General features: G+C 48.7%; 1 protein-coding gene across 3 annotated transcripts in view; it reads right to left on the bottom strand.

The window, feature by feature from the left end:
- FNIP2 (folliculin interacting protein 2) overlaps positions 1 to 23343 on the bottom strand; it is a 118603-nt gene that overhangs the window by 70425 nt on the left and 24835 nt on the right. The window contains exon 1 of one of the 3 annotated variants that reach the window (XM_068542397.1): positions 12145 to 12579. The exons of the other annotated variants lie outside the window; for them this stretch is intronic. Within the exon in view, the coding sequence (XP_068398498.1) occupies positions 12145 to 12305 (161 nt within the window). The 5' untranslated portion in view covers positions 12306 to 12579. Of the gene's footprint in view, positions 1 to 12144; positions 12580 to 23343 lie in introns of those variants that run through there. 3 annotated transcript variants of the gene reach the window in all.

Raw genomic sequence — 23343 nt, 5'->3', positions numbered from 1 at the left:
TGCCCCTTTTCACCCCCTTCCTTCCCCCAAAGACAGGACAAAGTTTCTAAGAAAGTGACGCCCTTTCTCATTTATCCAACCTATTTACAGCTCTCAGTTTGTGATTACCATTCCAGGACTGTACTGGTTTCCACCGCGTTAAGTAACTGTCCATTTTTACTGCATAATCTCAGAGACTAGAGACACTAGTTCCAGAAGGCCTGACGTCTGGGTGCCGGCAGGGAGGCTGGTGGTGAGAGCCACAGGGCGCCCAAGAAATACCCACCTAAACTCCTTTCCAGAAAGTACCTGAGCTGGCGTCCACAGATGCCCTGTGAGAGCTGGCACTACACCACCTATTTTGTGCAGAAGTTTGGAGACCTTAATAAGGTTGGAACCAGTAAGTGGCAACGGCGGGACTCGAACCAATGTCTCCTGACCCCAAACTCTGCTCTCCCCGCGCTGCTGGGCCATCCTCAGGAGCAAACCACTCAGCGTCACACGCTCTGCATCCCAAGACCTCCCTCTGCGTTTCCGTCTCAGGGTTTAAAGAAACGCTACATTTGAAAAAGAAAAATGCTGATGATACAGTGTTAAGACTGAGAAACAGAACACGGGATTATGTACACAGTATGACCTCAATTGTGTAGAAAATATGCGATCAAGTGCTTTTTGAAAAGTTCACAGAAACCTCAGCAACTCGTATCACAGAGGATTAACCTCCCTCATAGATAAAGAACAACCAGAAATCAATAAAGGTTTGCAAACCAATGGAAAGGTGGGCAATGGATACAGATAGTTCACAGAAAAACAAAAATAAGATGGTCTTTAAACACAGGAAAAGATGCTCTCAGTCTTGCAAAGAGAAAAGCAAATTAAAGTCGTGCCCCTATCAGATTGGCAAAGATCCAAAAGGTAAGACTGCCCACACGAGAGAAATGCAGGCAGAGGCGCGAATCGGTGCAAGTTCAGACGGAGGGTGACCGGTCACAGCTCTTAGAGTCACCAGTGTCGTTAACCTTGGAACTCCGATCCCGCTTCTGGAACTAAACAGACGCAAACGTGTGACTGTAGCATGTGTGCTAAAAGCAGAGAACTACAAACAACCGGAGAGAACACGGGCGGGGCAAATTCAATCCCTCCTGCTCGATGCACCCAGCAGGACACCCGGGGCGGGGGGGGGGGGGCGGGGGGGGGGAGAGCCGGGTCCCACGGCCAGGTCCACACAGCGGGAGCAGACCCTGGGGCATGCACTCCTCCTCCTGTGGAAGAAGGAAGGATACATATTCGTATTCGCTTACTTCCGCACCAAAGAAATGTAAAAAGATTCAGTTTAAGCAAATTGAGTTTTTAAAAAGTAGGAAGAGGAAGAAGAGTTCTGACCTCTGATTGCAAAACTCACAAGAATATTCGGCCCCCCCAGGTAAGGAGCGACCTTAGTTTATCAGGAGTGGGTTTTTGCTCCATTGGTTCTGAGAGGGAGTTCCAGACCTTGTGGTCCACGGCCAGCCACGGACAGGAGTGGGATGAAGCCAACAAAACAAGGCCACGAGCTGGTCCCACACCTCCTAAGCTTGGCTTTTTAACTAAACGGCCAAGACGGTGGATGAGCTGGCCTGGAAATACCCTCCCTGGCTGGGTGGAGAAGACAGGCCTTGCAAAAGACAGCACTGGGTCACCGTCCTCCAGAGACCAGCAGTCGGCACCTGAGGCCGGAAGATGCGTGACCGCCGCGGAAAGGCCTGGCGGGGGGAGGGGGAGGAAGGGCTTGTGCTCCACGCGGGTCGCCACGAGGTCTCCGTGACTCCACGACGTCGGTGGGGAGGCCCCGAGCCACGGTGGCCAAGGGGGCTGGAGAAATGGCCCCCTGCCGCTTCTCACCCACCCGCCCGCCTGCACCAGGGGGACGCCTGGGACCTATGTCTGCTGTTCCCGGCATCCAAACTATCATCTCTTCATCCAAAAGAAAAAGTCCATATAAAATTTGTCCAGGAATCTTTATAACAGCACTATTCACGAGACCCAAAACGTGGGAAAAACCACACGTCCCTCACTGGATAAATAAAATCCGGCCTAACCATTCAATCGAATATGATTCAGCACTAAAAAGGAATGAAGTGCCGTTACATGCACAGAACACGGGTGAACCTTGAAAACATGATGGTAAATGTAAGAAGTCAACCACGAAAGAACATATGATATGATGAACTGTATGCTGCTCCTTACAGGAAATGTCCAGAAACAGGCAAATCTACAGAGACAGACAGTAAATTAGTGGCTGCCTAGAGCTGAGAGGAGACTGGGGAATGACAGCCAACTTTTGTGGGAGGCGGTTTCTTTCAAGGGTCATGAAAATGTCCCGAAGTTGATGTGGTGATGAGTGTATAACCCTGAGGACACAGCAAATCCACTTAAGTATGGATAGACTTCAAATGGGTGGATTGTACGGTACGTGAATGACATCTCGATAAAGCTGTCTTAGAAGAAAACAAGATTCCACTTACATTCCCCTTTCCCCGACCCTGTGCCAAGGGTGGTGTGCAGTGAGGGCGACCACGCACTGCTGGTGGGAAAGGAGTCGGGCACTCACTTCGGAGAATATTGAGTAAAGCCAAAGGTCACATTTCCTAAAACTTAAACTCCATTTCTTTCACCCTATGAAATCCATGCAGATGTGCAGACAGGGACACATGTGATACTACTATTCACTGCAACATTGTTTATAATAGTAAAATTTGTAAAAAAAAAAAAAAAAAAAATGAAATGTTCATTAATAGACTAACAGATACATAATTTGTATCATATTCACACAGTGGAATGCTATACTGAATTTGGAATTAACGCACTAGAGCTACATGGAGTTATACAAACGACTCTCAAAAACATACAGCTGTATAAAAAAGTAAGCTTCAAAATAATACGTACAGTATGATGTCCACTTTAAAATGTTAAATACGTGTAACCCAGTATGATTTATGGATACATCCCAGCCAGTAAATGACAGATATGCAGAGGAATGCGAAGTTGCGTATTCAGACCGTGGTTACCTCTGGAAGGAAGGGAGGGAGATGGGGCCCAGGAAGGATGATACAGGAAGCATCATCTACTTCCCTAATGTTTTAGTTCTTTTTTTAAAAAATCATACATGTGAAGCAAAAGTGGCAAAATGTTAAGATTTAAGAAAACTGGGTTGTGGTTACACATATGGTTAATATAGCATAGTCTGCACTTTCGGTATGATGAATATTTCATAATAAAATGAAAGCGTTACATGGCTTTTAAAATGAGAAAAAAAAAAGAATTTATAGCAAACTAATAAAACTGATTACCTGAATGGGATGGGGAAGAAAAAAGAGGTAGGAACAACAAGATTCAGGTGTATATTTTTTTTTGTTGAACCAAGTGAATGTATTATCTCTGAAGACACAGAGATAAAACGCTCTTCAAAACGTTAAGGAAAACCCCTCACGTTCGTACCCTTTAAGAAGTGACTTAACCTATAGAAGATGTTAGGGCTGGAGGCCTGCTTATCTTTGCCTCCAGGTTCCCAGTAGAGGCCCAGTTCTGACGAGCGGCACGCTCCTGACTGCTCTGCCCGGCCACTGGCCTCCCGGGGAAGAGGAATCAATTCTGATGGACAACTTTCCTTCACCCTTCGGCATCTACCTGCCGGCGGAGTGCACACATGCTGACCTGGTCCTCAACTCCTGGCCTCAGGTGCGCGGGGCGCGTCCCGCGTGGCAAGGCCGGGGCGTCCGAGGATGCTGAGGGCCAGGTAAGCAAGCGGTGCTGACTCTGAGCATCGACAGGCCACGGCCCCTTGCAACACGCGCCGCCTGTTTCCCACCTGCCTGACCAATTTCTGTGTCTCAATTTTCAAATTCTGTTGGGGAAGGAAAATGGGTCTCCTTCAGATTTCCTCCAAGGAAAATCTCCAAGGAAAATGCCCTCCCAAGGAGACCATCAGATGTTTGAACACAAATAGGGTTGTAACGTCAAAAACTGGAAACCTTAATATCCATTCAGAACATACCCAAGATTTTTGATGCCATCAATTTCAGATACTACAAAGTCATTAAAAATTGTCTTAAAAACGTTTTAACGACATGGGGAAAATGTCGTGGTATAATAGTGAGTGAGAAAGCAGATTATATATATATATATGTATTATATATATATAATACATATATACATGTAAAATACATATATATCAATATATGGTTTAGTTAATACAGTGCAGCTTACATCCATGTACCAAAAAGGACTGCAAGGAAATAAATCAAAGTATTAATAGGAGCAAAAATTTGTGTGATAGCACTGCTAGTAATTTAGGTTTTCATTTTTATATTTGCTTGCATTTTCCAAATGCTTTGTAACAAAATTGTACCATTTTGATAATCAGAAAAAGTGTTTAAGAAAAATATTAAAAATAAGTTTAGTAACAATATAAAAGAAAAAGATGGAGGCGTTTAAAAAGGAGAATGCAACTAGCCTGACATGAATGCAGCCATGCTCTGAAAAATATATCTGTTAAAATATTTTTTAAATATTTCATATACTGGCAATTAACAAGTGGAATTTAAAATTAAAACTCAATACTACTTATACTAGCATCCCCTCCCCCAAAAGAAATAGTTAGGTATAAATCTAACACAACATGTACAAGATCTATATGAAGAAAACTACAAAACTCCGATAAAGAAAATCAAAGGAGAACTAAATAAATGGAGAGATATTCCATGTTCATGGGTGGAAGACTCAAGGCGTCAGTTCTTCCCAAGTTGGTCTAAAGATTCAATGAAATCCCAATCAAAATCCCAACAAGTTATTTTGTGGATATCGACAAACTGGTTCTAAAGTTCACATGGAGAGGAGGCACAGGACCCAGAACAGCCAACAGGACATTGAAGGAGAAGAACAAAGTCAGAGGAATAACACTACCCAACTTCAGGACTTACTACAGTTACAGTAAACAAGACAGTGTGGTCCTGGTGAAAGAACAGACAGATCAACAAAGAAGAGTAGAGGACCCAGACTCAGAGTCACACACACTCAACTGACCTTTGACAAAGGAGCAAAGGCAACACGTTGTAGAAAAGACAGTCTTTCAACAAACAGTGCTGAAACAAGTGGACATCCACACTCAAAAGAAAGAATCTCGACACAGACCTTAAATCCTTTACAAAATTTTAACTCAAAATAGATCACAGACCCCAAATGCAAAACTGTATAACTCCTAGAATAACCTAGGAGAAAATGTAGATGACCTTGAGCATGGTGATGACCACACAAAAGCACACGCCATGAAAGAAACAGCTGATATGCTGGACCTCATTACAATTAAAAACTCTGGTCCGTGAAAGACAACATCAAGAGAAGAGGACGACAAGCCTCAGACTGGGAGAAAATATTTGCAAAAGACAATTCCGATGAAGGACTGGTATCCATAATACACAAAAAACTCGTAAAACTCAACAATAAGAAAACAAACAACCCAATTTAAAAATGGGCAAAAGACCTGGACAGCTCACAAAAGATATACAAATGGCAAATAAGCACATGAAAAAGGTGCTCCACATCGTATGTCATTAGAGAAATACACACCAAAACAACGAGATTCTACCACATACCCATTAGAGTGGCCAAAATCCAGAACGCTGACAACAGCAAATGCTAAGAGGACGCGGAGCAACAAGAACTCGCTCACTGCCGGTGGGAACGCAACATGGTGCAGCCAGTCCGGAAGTTTGGTGGTTTCTCACAAAACTAAACAAGCTCTTACCTTACAACTCAGGAACCATACTCCTTGATATTTACCCAAAGGAATAAAACTTACGCCCACACAAAACCCTGCACATGGATGTTTACAGCAGCTTTCGTCACAACTGCCAAAATGTGGAAGCAACCAAGACATCCTTCAGTAGATGACTGGATAAATAAACTGGTACATCCAGATGATGGAACATTATTCGGTGCTGAAAAGAAGTGAGCTATCGAGCCATGAAAAGACATGGAGAAGACTTCAACGCATATGACTGAGTGAGGGAAGCCAATGTGAAAAGGCTACGTACTGCATGATTCCAACCAAATGACATTCTAGGAAAGGCAGAAACTATCGAGACAGTTGAAAAGATCAGGGCTGCTGGGGCGTTAGGGGACGCATGAACGGGCAGAACACAGAGCATTTTCAGGGCCGTGAAACTACTCTGTATGACACTCTATTGATGGGTTCGTTTCATTACACGTTTGTCCAGACCCAGAGAATGAACGCCACCAAGAGTGAACCTCAAACGTAAACCAGGGTTTGGGGTGATGATGATGTGTCAATTGCAGGTTCGTCAGCTGTAACACATGATGAGAGTAGGGGAGGGGTGAGTGAGGGGCAGGCAGGAGACAGGGGCTCTGTCCTTTCTGCTTAACTTTTCAGGGCACCTAAAACTGCTCTAAAACATAAGAGTCTATTTTTTTTAAAAATTCAGTGGTCAAGGGGACTTTTAAAATATAGGAACTCTGAGTAATAAGCACTGGTTTTAAGTTTGCAATAGGATTATTCTCTGAAGATCGTTTAGACTGCTAGAGAATTCCCTGTGAAGACGAGAACCAAGGACATGTTACTTGAGCTTGGATGCGGCCACCAAAGGCCTCTGCCCCTGTCCAGCAGAAGGGCAGGCCACCTCCCCCGGGGCCCGTGCGCCCGCCTGGGAGGAGGGGGGCCTCGCACCGGGCTGTGCAGAGCCTCCCGGTGGTCCCGCATCAGCTCTTGTAAAAGCAGTTCACACTGAGGCAGTAGTCGCCGCCTGGAGAGAACAAGGGTTAGGTACAAAGAAAAGAGGCTCAACGGCGGGGAATGTCTGTTATCAAGCAAAGGCCAGTGGGCGAGAGGCTGGGGGGCCCGGCAACCTGCACCTTCCGCTCACGCCACAGCGCACAGCTGCGGGCCCGACCGCCCATTCACGGCCCCACGGAGGACCGTTCACTGTCTGCAGCCCTCGGGCATCACTTTTTAGGGTGCACGCCAAGCGTGTTCCTGCCTTAGGAGCTCTGCACTCGCTCCGCCCTCTCCTGAGAACATGCTTCCTCAAACACCCACGCGGCTTGCTCTCCAGACGAGACACTGATGACTCCCTCGGTTGCCAAGGTCCTCACGTCTGTTTGACATCCCTGGGCCCCGTCGGTTCCTGACAGACAGTCGGCATGTTGGAGCTGGAGGGGCTCAGACACCCCATCTGGTGGTCCCAGACCTGACTCTTCACTAGGCCTAACCCCAGAGGCTCTGTGTGTGTGTTTGTAACGAACAAAGCTTCCCGGGCTCCACTTCCAGGAATCTGGTCCAGTGGATCTGAGGTGAGGCTCAGGAATCTACAATTTTAAGAACACATCTTTGGGGATCAGCCACCCAGTCTACCACTTTAATTTATTTTAGAAGAGAAAACAGAAATACAGAGAGATGAGGTGCCCACCCCGAAGACACAGCGAGCTCCAGGGGGAGATGAGCCTGAGATCGTTGAGATCAAGGCAGAGAAGATCCCCCATCAGAGGAGCTTTCCCTAAATCTGGTGCCACCTTCTACGTTCTCCCGTGTTAGGGGTGACTCTTTTTAAAAAAATCACTAAGTGGAGAAACTAGCTTAGCTCTACCAAGGTTTTGGTTTCTTATTTTTTTCTTTTGTTTGCCTTTGGGGAGGGGGAGGCATGAAAGTGAAAGAAAACGTCAGAGTGAGAGAAAAAAAAAAAAAAAAAAAAAGACCGCATTTCAATTCACATCTGTTCTAACAGTAAAGACCCGACAGGAGTGGGTTTTTTTTTTAACCTTCCTAAACTAAGAAAGGTCAGAGAGTAAGAGGAGGAGCAAACCCTTCAAGACGTAAACGCCTGATGGATGGATGTACACCTGATGCGCCAACATTCCACAGAAACCCGGGACCCCACAAAGGGGAGGAGCTCTGCCGGGAATCCCTCGGCCGGGTCCCCCTTGGCGAGCTCTGGCTGGGAGGCTAATTACAACCTCAGGCGGGTCACGGCTTATCGCTCTCACCAGCTCCCACGAGGCCTGCTTCCCCTTGTTCAGCGGTTGTTCAGCTTCTGTTACTGTAACAGGGAAGCGATAAGGCTGAGCCTCAGCCTGACTCACAACAGGGCTCACCCGGAGACCCGGGAGCCGTGGCCAGTTCACGTGGCCGCGCGGAGCTTGGGGAGAAGCCTCCGGCTGCCGCCCAGCGCCTGGCTGTGGACCCCAGAGCTGCAGGGACCTGCCTTCTGCCTGGGGCACTGTCACCCTCACACAGTTCTCTGTGGTGACGAGTAACAAGGGCTTCACCCTGCGTGTCGTCGATACTTATCAGAATAAGAGCCAGACAGAGTGGCAGCCAGTTGGCCGCTTCGATGCAGCAGCCCCCGTACCGAGGCTGCTCTGATTCACCCCCGAGAGATGCGGCCTCAGGGAAAAGATGAATGTTCTCTGAACCTAAAGCAGCAGGACTCCGCAGCAAAACCAAGTTACACTGCATTCCTGCAACCATTCACTCATCCCCAGATGACACCTCGAAATCCCATCCATCAACCAGTGGAAACAGACTCTCTTAACCAGTCAGAGAAAACTCCCCGTGGCACAGGAAGTCGGCGAAAAGGGAAGGCAGGCAGGGAGGGCAGGGAACTTGTGGGGCAATGCCCAGGCATCTAGGAGAGTCCCCCCCCCCCCCCTGCATCTGCAGCCCCCTGTGGAGCAGGTCACCAGCACGGGGCTGCCAGCTGGCCCGGGCGGGGCTCAGGCAACCTGTCCGGCAGCTCCAGCTCCTAAGCAGGAAGGTTCTCACGGTGTTTCCAGGTTGAAAGCACAACGAACACCCCCCGCCCCTCCCCACTCCAGCCTGCCTGACCCTCCCTTTAGCAGCCTTTTACTAAAATCTTCAGAACCCCAAGTACCCTAAACCAAGACGGCTGTGCAATCACGGCCAGCTTATCTCCGTGAGGCGTGCACTGGGGAAAACACACCCTGGTTTCTGTACTTGTCTTCTCCTTAAGCTCCTTCCACAAACAAGCGAAGGCTCTACCTTTTTCAATAAAATCAGTTCATCCAAATCGTAGATAAATCAGAGATCTACACTCATTACTTCTGCCCCCTCCGTCCTGGTGACTGTAAAGCGGTACAACGGATCTCTTCCGAATCTAAATGTCAAGATGTGAAACTCCAGGCACCACTGACTCTGAAGGGCCGTTTCAGTTCCTCTTCGGCATGTGTGGGGTACACTTTTCAGGGCCAAGTTGTGTCGAATTTTCTCCTGCCATCAGAGAAGCAGCAGTTCACGGATAAACTTGGCAAGTTTATCCCAGAGTCCGCATATAAGCAGCCCTATGGGTGTATCTAACTTGCTGGGAAAGCTGGGAAAATCAAGTTATTAGCAGCTTTAAGAAAGCAGATTGGAAGCAATTACATTTGAAGCCCAGCATCGTAGTTCAGAGTTCCCAGGTCTGAAATGTTTCATTCCGCAAGAACCACAGTGGGAAGGTCGAACATTTCTCTCTCTGCCCTGCACTACGCCAGGTCTACACCGTGCCACTGTTAGGTACCTGGAACCTCTCCAGTGTGTTTGTGGAATCTTTCTCTTCACCTTTGCCTAACTGGAAAATCATGAGGAGAGAAAGAAAAAGCAAAAAGAAAAAACTGCTTATCAGTGTGCTAAGACGACCACCTGAAACTGTGGATTTAAGGTAACCCAAGAGCAGAGCAGGCGCTGGGAGTCACACCTGTCTGGCTGCCACCTGACCTGGACACACGGACAACTCGTGAGCTCTTGGAGCCAGATCCTTAGGGCACAAGCTCCGAACGATAATTCACTCCACCCTGAGACCGACCCGAGTCCTAGAGAAACTCAGAAACCAAGCACAGTACTGCACACAACGGACACCTTTTCAAGACTGCACAAAGCGGAAGAGAAAGTGGGAAAGGGACCAAGACAACTGGTCCAACGAGAGATGAATTCCAACTAAATGACACACACGTCACCACTGTACAGAAGTCTACAAACGTCTCAGCTCCTGAGAAGTAAATCTAAAGGAAATTAAACTAAGGAAAGGAGCTAATGGATGTGGAAACTTTTTATGTTTAAAGTACTGTTTAAATAAAAATGATTAAAATCCTGCCCCAAAGAGCAAATTCACTGAAAGTGAGAAGCAGAAGTTCATACCGAAAACTTTAGAAGTTTTGTAAGAACTGGTGTGGCCCTGCATGTCATCTGCTCATGTGGGTGCCACCCCTGGCATCCCAAATACCTACTTGGGGAATCTAGAATTGTCTGAATAGCAGATATAGGAAATTCAGAAGGTCCTGATGTTACCCTGTACAATCTCAGAGAAGGAGAGAATTTCAGAAGTAGTCTGAACAAGCTACACAGTGGAACAGTTGAGAGTGAGACCCAGGAAAGAAGGGGACTCGCCACGGTCACATGGCTCCTGGGCAGCAGCGCTGGAATCAGGATCGGATCCAGATCAAGACTCGAGACGACTGAGTGTCAACCCACCACCGGCTCCTCCTGCCACTCAGCTGTCCTTTCTAGGTAAGAAACAGACGCAGAGAGTATAAAAGTGAAACTCGTATCTGAACACTCACATGAATCTCTGTAACTGAGCGGACAGCACGGGATTTTCAACCTATGAGCGCTTACCCTGCAGGGGACTATATACCATTTTACTAAGTTTCCATTGAAGAAACACAACAATTTTTACCTGCCAGAAATCATATCCTGACTATCTGTCAACCAAGAACTACCTTTATGGGATAAACAGTTTATGAGTCATAATAATTTTGAGAAAACTTCTACCAGGAAAAAAGTGGAAACATTTAAGCAAATTTAGAAACTTACTTTTACACTAATCACGAGAATCAGAGCTTACTCTCTGGCCCTCCTCACTGTCTATCTAACTAATTATTAATTAATTATTAATGAATTCTTCCAAAATGGATGAAATAATCAACCTAAAAGAATACAGCAAGTCATGGAAGCAACCTAAATGCCCATCGACAGACAAATGGATAAAGAAGATGTGGTACATATATACAATGGAATATTACTCATCCATAAAAAAGGAACGAAACTGGGTCATTTGTAGAGACGTGGATGGACCTAGAGACTGTCACACACAGTGAAGTAAGTCAGAAGGAGAAAAACAAATATCGTATATTAACTCACATATGTGGAACCTAGAAAAATGGTACAGATGAACGGGTTTGCAGGGCAGAAAGTGAGACACAGATGTAGAGAACAAACGTATGGACACCAAGGGGGGGAAGAGGCAGGGGGTGGTGGTGGTGGGATGAACTGGGAGATTGGGATTGACATGTATACACAAGTATGTATAAAATGGATGACTAATAAGAACCTGCTGTATAAAATAATAATAATAAAAAAAATCAACAAAAGTACAGAATGAAAACCAAACTAAATAAATAAGTTATATGGGCAAAAAAAAAAAAGTATGCAATTATTAATTACCAACGATGAAAAACAACGTGTTTTTCTTCCCCAAGAAGGTATTAAATTTACAGTGAAGTAATTGAGAGATATGTACCACAGAATTAGCAGGAGTTTGGAATAAATCACTATTTGCACATCAGGAAAAAAAAAAGAATACAGCAGGTACAATGCTACTCCTTTGATGGGCTGCATCAGGAGCCCCGGTTCATCCCAGCGCCTTCCTCCCTTCCCGTGGAAAGGGTTTTCCAGAAGAGGAAGCCTGGGCTCTCCATCACCACCCACCTCCAGCTGGAGACACCGCCCAGACTGAGAAGCGAGGCCCCTGGCCCCGCGCCCCATCTGCCAGCGTGCTGATCCTTCGGGGCTGCATCTCCTTCTCCCGACAGCCCCCGTGAGAGCACTGCTCAAGCTTCCACGCGGGACGGGCTGGCACCACTGCTTGCAGGTGGCTCCAGCAGGGAGGGGCAGAGGAAGCCTCAGGAGGAAGCACAGGGGCGGCAGAATCCAAACAGCCGCTAGGAAGTGCCCATCCTCCACTTTTTCCACAAAGGAGAGGACGTGTCTGCACACCTACCAGCCACCCCGGGCCTGTCTGCAAACGCCAGTTTCCCATCCGCACGCTTTTATCTCCCGGGTGCCCAGTGAATTACAGAAGAACTTCTCTGAGATTCTGAGATAGAACTGAAGTTTCAAACCTGTTGTCGAGTTCCGGGGGATCGGTGTCCCTTCCCACCCTGGCACACTTCCAAATCCTCGAGCGCGCAAGTGCCCCGTGCGTCTGCCCATCGCTCACACCCCCGGCCGCGTCCCGCCGGCCCCCCGGCCGGGCTGTGGTCCTGGCCGAGCAGCCGCACATCTCCCCGCAGGCCAGCCCTCTTCTGGGTGGCCCTGACTCTCCGCGTGGACCTGGAAGTTCCCGTTGTTGGAGGATTTCCTCGGTGACCAGCTGTGCTAAATGATCCCTGCGCTCCCCGTACGGATGCGGGAGGTGACACGAGCTCCCCGGCTGCAGCCTACTAATTTCCTCTTCCAGAAGTTAAAAAAACAAAAACAAAAACAAAACAGGAACATTCGCTTGTAACGTAAATTAAGCCCTCCGATGATCTGGGAAGTCAGACGCATCCCTCACACTGTAAAACACGCTCCCAAGCAAAGCCATTACAATCTGACAAGTCCAAGTCCCACTTCCTACTTCTGTTCCTGGGTTTGTGCTCCGGTTACAAAAGACAAAAACACTCAACCGGCTGAGCGGCTCGGACTGACTCACTCCATCTGTGGCCCTGCTGGGGATGACGTAGTAGCCAATTAATTCATCACAAGACCTCTGAATATGGCTCACAGGGCTCACAGGGCTGTAAGCGAAATGCAGTGACTCGCCTTCAGCTGCAAGGTTGTTCTGACACTGGCCACCACCCTGTGAATGGCTCTCCTGTGACCAAGTGTCAGCTGACAGGTCCCACTCTGCAACCTTGCAGAATGACCCAGAGCAAGGGAGAGAGATGGTTACCCTCAGCAGACGGATGTAGGGCTTAAGGCACAGGGGGTGACATGGGGGCGGGCGGGCAGGGACGCATCCTGGCTTTAATACCAGTATAGAATTTAATTTATTTATGCAAGAAGAGTAATAATAAGCTGAGAAGCCATAAACCCTCACAACTCTTGCGCTGGATTCTTAATTCCCAAGCATATTCAAGCTGAGAGAGCCCTGAACTAGCAAAACCCAAGAACAAAAGCAGTTCAGTTTTGACTTCTGACATGAATATACTTCATCTGTAAAATGAGAATAATACTATGGTTTTATATATCAATATGATATATCTGTGATATATGTCACATACTTCAATATCTTATATGATACATATTTTACATTTTTGTTATATTTTAAGAAATATATTTTATATGATATATACTTATATTTTATGAATTTATGATATATTACATATTTCCATATGCTTTTTATATGATACATACATATTTTACATTTTTGTTATATTTTGTGATATATATGCTATTTTATATGATATACATTTATATTTTACACATTTTATACGACATATATTGATATATCATACACACCAATATGATTTTTCCATAGTATTGTGAATTCACGGAAAAAATAATTTTTCTTTTAGAAGAAATAAAAAGCACTGGTCCTTAAAACACAGGTCAAGTCTTGATACAAAAAACTACAAGGGACTGTCCCAACTTGTTTTCCTCTTGTCATCCTGGAATCTGGCTGAAGAAAATATTAACAGAGCCCTAAAATCTGATGAACCCTCGGCTGGGTCTTTAGTTTGAGGAAATAAAATCCATACTTCATGGCAAGACAAGAAGAATTTAAACATCAAATGTTCCTCTGCCCGTGTGGGCCTCCTTGCTCCCCGCCAGCATGCGCCGTGTGTCTGCACTGACCACACCTCCTTAGGAGGCTACACTCCTTCATAATCCTGTGCGGGGTCTGGATGACGCACTACTAACTCTGCGTGCGGACCTGGGTTGTGTAAACTGTCTACACCTCATCTGACGTGTAACCCTTTGTCTCACAAATGTATCTAACTGTGCCGTGACCTCTAACGGGCGGGGCGGTCCTCACAGCTTTCTGAGAGACCGTCTCCCGGGTTATAATCCTCAGGTTGGCTCGAATACAATTTTCTATTTCTTTCTTAGATCGACTATTGATTAATTTTTCATCGACAGGCTTCAGAGGGCTTTTAAGTGCATCGACACACGGCAGCCGCATATATTTCACTCTGCAAGCGTGACGAGGTCTAACGGCCTTGTGGCAGAAGCCGCAGTTACCTGAAGACTTTATTGTACATGTGACCCTGAAGTTCCTCTGTAACAAACCCACAGAAGATCTTAACTACACCCTCCTCGGAGAGAGAAAGACCGCAACGCACCTACGATGGTGACCAGCTCCTCTGCGGCACAGGCTCAAATGACAGACAGGACCAGGTTAGGAGGAAGTGAATCCGTTTCTCCAGGGAGGGAACACATTTGGAGCTCAAGGTTTAAGTTCAGCGGCCACGGTGAGCTCACGGGTTCCTCTTTCTTTCCTCTGAACTGTCTGGAAAACCACTTTCGCCTTTTCACACCAGAGAGCACCTAAGCAGCTCTAACCTGCCCACCTCGGCCCAGGCAGCCCAGCAAGCAGAGGCCAGAAGGAAGTCCCCGCACCATCACGCCCACCTGACAGGCGGCCCAAGCAAGGCCCCAGGCGGATGCCTCCCACTCACCAGGGCCTGGCTTGCCTTGTCTAAAATCATGGCAGAAATGAAAGCATCGTTCCACGCTGATGGGGCAGGGCCCTTAAAAATGCCCAAGTAGCTAGATTCTATAAAATCTGTAGAGGAAACACTGGGGGAACACATCCCACTTTCTATGTGTCAAAAAAACAAATTCACTTTTAAAACTTCAGTCTCTAAAAGTTATTTATCCAGGCCCTGATGAAAGGACATAAACCCTTTCTAAATATGTACTCTGGACATACACCTTCCTAGCAGTTAGCCGCAAAGCTGTTCAATCATTCCAACGTTTTACATCTTCCCAAGGCTTCAAACACTGTTATAAAAACGCAATTGTATCCCCTATCCAGACGATGCGGACACTTTTAAACGACAAGAATAATCAGAAAACGACAACATGGTTACAAAGGACATTTGGACGAAATAAGGATGGAACTGCCTTGGGAAAGAATCCCCTTAAAGAGAAACTGAGCTGAGTGGCATGGGAAACTCTAACCCAAACTCAGCCTTTAACTAACATGCAAGGATGAGCAAGGGAAGGAATCAGGACGGTCCCCTGTAGTCTTTGTATCGAGACTTAAGCGGTGTTTTAGTGACCGGTGCTTCTCCTTTCTTCATCAGTGTTTCTCCCTAACTTCAGCCAGCACAGCTTTCGCCTCCATTTCCCTCGTAGGTGGTGCTCAAACTTCACAGGTTTCTAAGTGCCCAGTGCTGGGCCAACCCCACCCCCGGTTTCCAATTCAGCAGATCCCGGGTGGAATCTGAGAACGTGATTCTAACCAGTTCCAAGGAGCTGCCGCTCCTGGCCTGGGAAGCACCTGCTGAAGAACCACTTCCCCACTGAACATCCCAGCTTCCCCGTGAAGACGTCCTGGGCTTGAATTCTGCCGTGACCTTCTAAAAACACACTTCTAACACTTAACACATAACTGCTTGGCAGTAGAGAAGTGTATGCATCTTATGATCTACCCAGATCATACATTCTTTGAGGATAAAAGCTGACTCTTGACGTTCCCTCTGTGCAGGTCTCACACGTGACCTTCTAATTGGGTCAGCACCACTGAGTATTTACATTAAAACTAGGGCATGAATCGAGCCACAAAAAGCTGCCTGCCTCCTGACAGTGTATTCTGTCCAGAGGGCACCGCCCGCGCTCCAACTCTCCCTCTCTCTCTTACTTAGTGCAGCAAAAGTTCCTTTAGAAGCTTTTAACATCTTGCGTTCACTCCAATCAACATGGCGCGTGCTATCTTACCATTTAACGTTTCCGTTTAACGTTCCCCCTTAAGAACCCTAATTCCACAGTCCAAAATCTGATTGTATGGAATAAAGTAGAGATGTACACATCAAGACCACTACCACGGTACTCAAAGGGGATGCCACAACGTGGCTCTAAACGTCTTTACATTTAAAAGGGAGCTTTATAATTTCTTCAGTAAATGGAGAAGCAAGTAATAATGATACTGGCACGTCCACTGTTCTGAGACACGAGAGCAGTGCATGGAGTAGGTGAGAGAAAGGTAACGTCCTGGTCAACCTTGACCCCGCCTCCCGTGACCTCCTTCTCTTTCCCGAAACGGAATCCTCCTCTCCTACGGGCTCCCATCACTCGTTACCACGCTGGATCCCCTGCTTGTCGACGGAGGGTAACACGCACGCGACCATTTATCGCGGCCCCTCCTCATGGTCAAGCTCTCCATCTCCCCACGCGGCTCAGCCGGGCTCACACGCTGGCAGAAGGGTCCCTGGTCACCCGCTGGCCCCGGCAGCCCACCTGCAGCTCTGCACGCTGGCTGGAGCAGCTGCCGCCCTCACGGACCCCCCCCCCCGACGGGCGAGCGGTGCCGCAGGCTGGAAGGGAGGATGAAGCAGCGTGGCAGTGTGAACCCACGGGCCAGGTGTGCAGAAGGCAGGCTCCTGGTTCAGGTCTGTGAGCTGCATCTGCCCTGCTTCCAACCTCACAGCCCAGGACTGGACCGAATGGTCCCGGAGAAGAGCAGAAGCGCCGTTCAGGCCACGCGAGGCAGGTTCCTGGCACTCACGATCCTGGTCCAAGCCAGGATCTCTCTCCAGTCCTTCCAGCGCGGCGCTCCGGGGCCGCCTCCAGTCCCCAGGACGTGGCGGCTAAGGACGACTCCATCCCCATCCCTGACTTAGAGTTGGGAGAATTAAAGTTTCACCTTTCAGGTGACAAAAAAGTGATCACTGTGTGTAAAGAAAAATCAACTCAGAAACCACAGAAAAAGAGACGTGGTTTTGCAGAGAGAAAAAAGGAAGGCCTAACACAGTGCCCCCAAAAGTCCAGTCTCATCAGTCTTATCGAATGACTCTCCCTCTGCCTCTTCACACTACCTTGATGAAAAGAAGGGAAGCATAAACGGAGAGGAGGGGTGGCGGGCAGGGTTCAGGACCCACAGCCGGGGCAGCGGACCCTCTGATGGGCTCATCCCCTCCCTCCCTAATGCCTTTCCCACACCCAGGAACGACTGACAGCAAGCCCTCCTACCAGTGGCTCTCGAAGCGCGGTCCCCAGCAGGAGACACCAAGAAAATTACAGGATGCTGGTCAACTCTTTCTTGATCTGGGCACTGCTGCTGTGAACATGCAGCCAGCAGAATACGTACATTTCCTGTCTGTATATTCTCGTTCAGTATGAAGTTAAAAACATGCCTCCAACAAACACATGAAAGGACGCTCAGCGTCACTAATCATCAGAGAGATGCGAATCAAAACCACCATGGGGTACCACCTTGCACCGGTCAGAACGGGCATCATCAGAAAGTCTACAAACAAGAAATGCTGGAGAGGGTGTGGAGAAAAGGGAACCCTCTTGCACTGCTGGTGGGACTGTACACAGGTGCAGCCACTACGGAGAACAGTATGGAGGTTCCATACTGTTCTCCGTAGTGGCTGCACCTGTGTACAGTCCCACCAGCAGTGCAAGAGGGATCCAACAATCCCAATCCTGGGCTTATATATCCGGAGAAACCCGTAATTCGAAAAGATACATGCGCCCCAACGTTCATTGCAGCACTGTTTACAAGAGCCAGGACATGGAAGCCACCTAAGTGTCCACTGACAGATGAACGGATAAAGAAGATGTGGCACATATATACAATGGAATATTACTCAGCCATAAAAAAGAATGAAATAACGCCATTTGCAGGGACATGGATGGACCTAGAGATGACCATACAAAGTGAGGTAAATCAGACAAAGACAAACATTATACGATATCACTTATATGTGGAATCTAAAATATGACACAAACGAACTTGTCTACAAAACAGAAACAGACTCACAGACATAGAGAACAGACTGGTGGTTGCCAAGGGAGAAAGGGTGGGGGAGGGATAAATTAAGAGTTTGGGATTAATAGATACACATTATTACATATAAAATAAACAATGAGGACCTACTGAAGAGCAGAGGGAACTACAGTCAATATTTTCTAATGACCTAAAAGGGAAAAGAATCTGAAAATGAATACATATGTGTATGTATAAGTGAATCACTTTGCTGTACACCTGAGACTAACACAACACTGTAAATCACCGACACTTCGATGAAACAGTAAGTTAATTAAATTAAATAAAAGTATCAAATGGGAAAAAAAGAAGGCCTCCTGCCGGGCTAGAGCTATGGACTCAGGCAGGGGGAGGCAGCACGCTTCCGGGGACCGGGCTCGCAGACAGATGCGGCACGAAGACCACGTCCGCCAGGACCTGGCTGCCTGAGCCTCGGGCCACCCTCAGGACGGCAGTCGGGGTGCGGCGCCCCCCGGGCCTGCGGACGCCCACCGGACGAGCTCGCGCTCGGGCAGCCCGCGGCGCGCCGCCAGCCACGCGGGCAGCGACAACCCGCCGGCTCGCGTGTCGCCGGTCACAGGGAGTCAGCGGCACTGATTTCCGCAGCAGACGGGCCAGCCGGGACTCGGGGCACCCTCGCCAGTGACGGGGGTGCCATGCCTCCCCCCACCCCGCCTCGGTCCTCGGTCCTCCGGGGCGGACGCCCCCTCCTCCATCCAGGAGGGGGCTGGATGTCCCCGGCTCGACAGTCACGTCCGAGTGTCTCTCCTCCAGCTCTGACCCCGGCCCCGACACGTCCGGATTCTCACTGACTCAGTCCCGGTCCGTGCGCTGCGGCGACCAGGTCTCTCGTGGGACGCCTTGCTGGCAATGAACCCTGCCCCGAGAGCAGCCCCCGCGCAGGAGCCCCCCTCCCGGGCACTGCTCCGCCCTCCTCTCCCGACCTACGAGCTGAGGCTCGGACTCGACTCCTGAACAGAGGGACTTTGGTCCATACCAAGTCAGATGGAATGGGCAATAAAATCAACCAATATGGCTGCTCTGATTTAACATGAGGAAGCAGCTGAGAGAGAACTGAGCTTTCGGATTCAGATAAAAGTTACTTGGAAGTCCACAGTCCTGTGCCGTCCCGATCATGATCCGGATCACTCCCACTCCCGCATCCCCGGACTCTGAGGACAGAGCACGCAGCACCCAGCGTGGAAAAGGCTCTCAGCCACGGAAAGAATGAAGGCATGTGTCACGCCTTCATGAAATCTGTGAAACACAGAAAAATTCTTATCTTACAAAGCCGAATAAAAAGAACAGGATACAGCACAAAACGGTGGAGGCACTTTGGTAACTAGCGTGAGTTCAGAAAACCAAACGCAGAAGAAGGAACTAAAAAGAAACATCAGAATGCCTGTGCGTAGCGAGACTCAGAATGCTTTTCCTGTTACCATTCTCCATTTTCCATTTTTCAACAACAGCTACGCATGATTCACAAACCATGGGGAAAACGACTTCACGTTTTTAAACTCTTGCTGCCAAACCAGGAATGATCACTTCACTTCTCTGTTCTACAACAATTCTGCGGGCTTTATTGTAAGGAAATTGTCAGAGTCAAAACAATTTCAGATGGCTGGAAGGAAAAGCAAAGCACGTGCACCACGAGACTGCTATACTACTCACACAGCTTTTCCTTCTGTGTGATGGCTACTGCTAATATTCACATAAGCCAGCAAAAGTAGAGAGCTGCGGCTATAGACTCTTTTAAAACACCTAACTAAAAACAAAACTCCCCAATTTCCCTTTATTTGGAGACTCAGCTTAGTACCTAGCAGCAGTACAACGTGCATTAACAATGAGAGGATTTTTAAGCTGCACACAAGGAAAGGAAAGGTGAGACTCCAGGAGATCCCCAACCTTGTTAAGTGGAAAGGTGGCTCTGAGGAGGGGATCACAGTAAAACTGCGGCTCTAACTGCTTCGTATCTAAACTTTAACAGGAAGAGAGAGGGCAGCCAGGCTCGCTAATGCCAGGTCAGAAGGCTCTTTGGGGTAATACTCTCCACCCGCAAGAAGGAGCATTGCTTGTTTTGCCATCCCAGTGAAGTGATTCACTCTTTCTGGAGTCAGCCAGATAACCGGCAATTTAGATAAACGCTTTCATCACTTTTTGTAGGCCCAGTATCAGACCTCAATCTACAACCCTCCCTCCCTATGACTTTTACAGCCCGGCCCGCCCCCCCACCAACCCCGTTTCTCAGAAATTAATGACAACCACGACACCCACACACAGGATTACTTTTAAGACTTCCAGAAGTTAGAAACATACTGGCGACACCAGATTACACAACTTTTAAAGTTTAACTCTGACTTCGGGCCAGGCTGCCACTACCGTGTGGACCTGAGCAAAGTGTCAGCGGTCCGGGTCGGGGAACAGGTTCGGGGCTGAGCTCCAGGGCTGGGGCGTCGGCCCGGGAATCACTCTCTGCAAAGCATGTGACCGGAGCACACGGTGACACCGCGGCACACGGTGACACCGCCCTGAAGAGCAGCTGCAGAAATTCCTGTCCAGCACAGCACCTCACTCGACTTATTAGACCTCAAGCAGCTCTGCGGGACGGCCAGTTTTCAGGGGTCCCATCTCTCCATTCAAAACTGCCTTAATTCTTACCCAAACTGTGTAACTCACGAGAAGTAAGTTTCGAGAAATACCTAGGAAGGGGCTCCCCGTCTGTCTCCGTCTCTCTTCCGTTGAACATACAGCTATAACATCATTAAACTTTTCCATTGATGCTTTGAAGCAGATGCTGGATTGCTCAGGGTACAACGCAGAGCTGTACGGGCAAAGGCACGTCCTAAGGTGCTGTCCGTATTGAGACACGGCAGCTCACACCCCCAAGCCACAGCCGAAGCTCCAGCCCCCTTGGCTGAGCACACAGACCCCCTGCAGTAAGCCCTCCTCCCATCGTTCTGGAGCTCCTCACAGGCCTTGTTCGATTCAGGTAAACTACACGCCTGTGTCCCACACTGGACTGGTCTCTGATCTCCCTGGAGAAGAATTCTGTGGTGAAAAGGACTTTCCCCCAGCCCACTCTCTCTTACATTTATAACATTTTTTAAAATGTTTTGAAGCATTTATAATTTTTTTAAACATTTATAACATGGGGATACAGCTATTTATCTCACAGAGGAATAAAGAATTCAATCAAATTACTGTTAATGGTATCACACCACCAACAACTACTATTATTCTAACGCTTATAGCCATTGGGATGATTCTGGAATTACTAAACCGTGCTGTAATGAAATGAACCACCAAATGAGATTTAAAAAAAATAAAAAGCAATTGACGCTCTTCTACAATTTATAAAGATAATCTCATTGGTTTTGCAGAATAATTTGTGACCTTGCCTTGGAAACACGCTATCTAAAGACGAGGGCTCCATTCATTCACCCTTCCAGACGCGGACGTGCCAGGCCCCGTTCAGGATGCTGACGACGCAGAGGAAAGTGGAATGAGTGTGGGAACAGTCTCGAAGCAGGTGTGCGATGGTGTGACGGGGCCGTCCGTGTCCTGGGGGGGCGGGAGGGGGAGGGAGGGTCTTCCTAGAAGTACCCGGAGTACCCAGGCCCGCTCTCCCCTCCCCACTGGTGATACGGAAGCTAGGGAGGGAGGGAGCCGCACGTGGCGCTCTTGGCCCCCTCCTGACGTCCCCCCCTCACCCCCCAACCATGGAAACAGGGCAGCTGCGTCACCTCCCCGGCTACACCTCGTCCAAGCCCCGGGTCCGCCAGGACTATTCCAACAGCTTTCTTACTGGCATCCCTCCCATTCTTGGCCGGCTACAAATCCAGTCAATGGCATAGTCGACGTACCCAGCAGAGTTAAAGGTAATGAGAGTAATTCAAGGAACCCTACTAGAGGTTAGGTTAAGAGTAAAGTTAGTGACAGAAGGTGCTTCTCGCCTGTTCTGCTTCGGTCTGGTTTAACAGAGACCCAACGGCAATACCACCATAACAGAGCTAAAATGAAAAGCTTCTCATGTTAAGTTTATCACTGGCAAATTAAACGCACCAGGGTCCCCAAGCGCTCTGAGAGCTCTCCCAGCCACAGAGGCTGAGAGGGCTGCTTGGGAGTCGACAGCAGTCAGTTATGGGCAGAGACAGCTGGGAAAGGGTACGAGCTCTGAGTCAGCAGACGCGCCCCTCCTCTGAGTCAGTTCCTCACGACGAGGCTGGGGACCGGGAGGCCCAGCACCCATCACGGTCGGTGGGTGTCACAGGGGGAGAAGGACCGCGGCCTGCGGGGCACGGGGCTGTGTCCGGCTCCGGCCCCACCGCTCAGGGGCCGTGTGACTCTGAGCCTCAGTCTCCTCAACTGGAAATAAATGGTGATGATGAAACTCACCGTGCCCGCCAGGAAGGTGGATAAGGCCGCTCGCTGTGAGCGTGCGAAAGCCCCCTGAGAAGCCGTACCGCTCAGGCAGAGGTGGTGCGTCCTATGTTCTGCACACCCGTCCAAAAGCACTCGCTGTCCTGTCTGAGCGGCTAAGCTCACGGATGACTGCACTGCATTGATGCAACACGAAGCCAAGAGAAACAACTTCGGCCACAATGACATCTGGCAAATCATAATTTTATCCGAGACAGTCAGTCGCCTCCCACCCGCCTCCTCAAACAGGGCCAAGTCTCTGGAAGCTGCAGGCGATTAAGCTTTCCAAAGCAAACTCACTGCAGAGCCCCTCGGGAACGATAAGCTCTAGAACAAATTAGTGCGACAGCTGGGAAGTGAAATCTATGAAACCATTAGCTTTCGAGCGAGCGTAAGGCACTCTTTCTTCCACAGATGATGAGTTCCTTTTCCAGCTCCTGGGTCCCTTCCACCACCCCGACTGCCCCCCCTAAAACACCCTGTGTGCCTGACTCTCCGAGTCAAAGCCTCCGGGTTCTTCCAGGACCCAAACCCAGGGCCCTCTGTCCCGTAAACGCTCCCCACAAGGACCCTTCTCCTGAGTATGCTCCAACATCTACGACGGGAAGACAGGACTCAAGAGACACACAGAGGCCCCGAAGGAGGCTGTCTGTTTCCAGCAGCTCAGAACCCCCCCAAAACGACCGTGCTGTAACCTCCCCTCGGCCGCACCTTGAGCCACGGCCCCCGCGTCTCATACAGGGCGATGGTCCCGCTGCTGGCCACGCACAACCCCCGTGAGAGAGCACACGCGGAAGTGGTGCTGACTCAGAGTGACCCTGAATCTGCACCTGGTAATAAACAGCTGTCAGACTGCAGTGCTTTAGCGCTGCTACACGTCAGGTATTGATCTCTCCCCAGCAGGATGTCAGAACGTCCGCTG

This window comes from Eschrichtius robustus, chromosome 4 (genome assembly GCF_028021215.1).
Source record: "Eschrichtius robustus isolate mEscRob2 chromosome 4, mEscRob2.pri, whole genome shotgun sequence".
Classification (NCBI taxonomy): domain Eukaryota; kingdom Metazoa; phylum Chordata; class Mammalia; order Artiodactyla; family Eschrichtiidae; genus Eschrichtius; species Eschrichtius robustus.
Note: the sequence above shows the minus strand (reverse complement) of the source record. Positions and strands in the feature narration are given on the sequence as shown.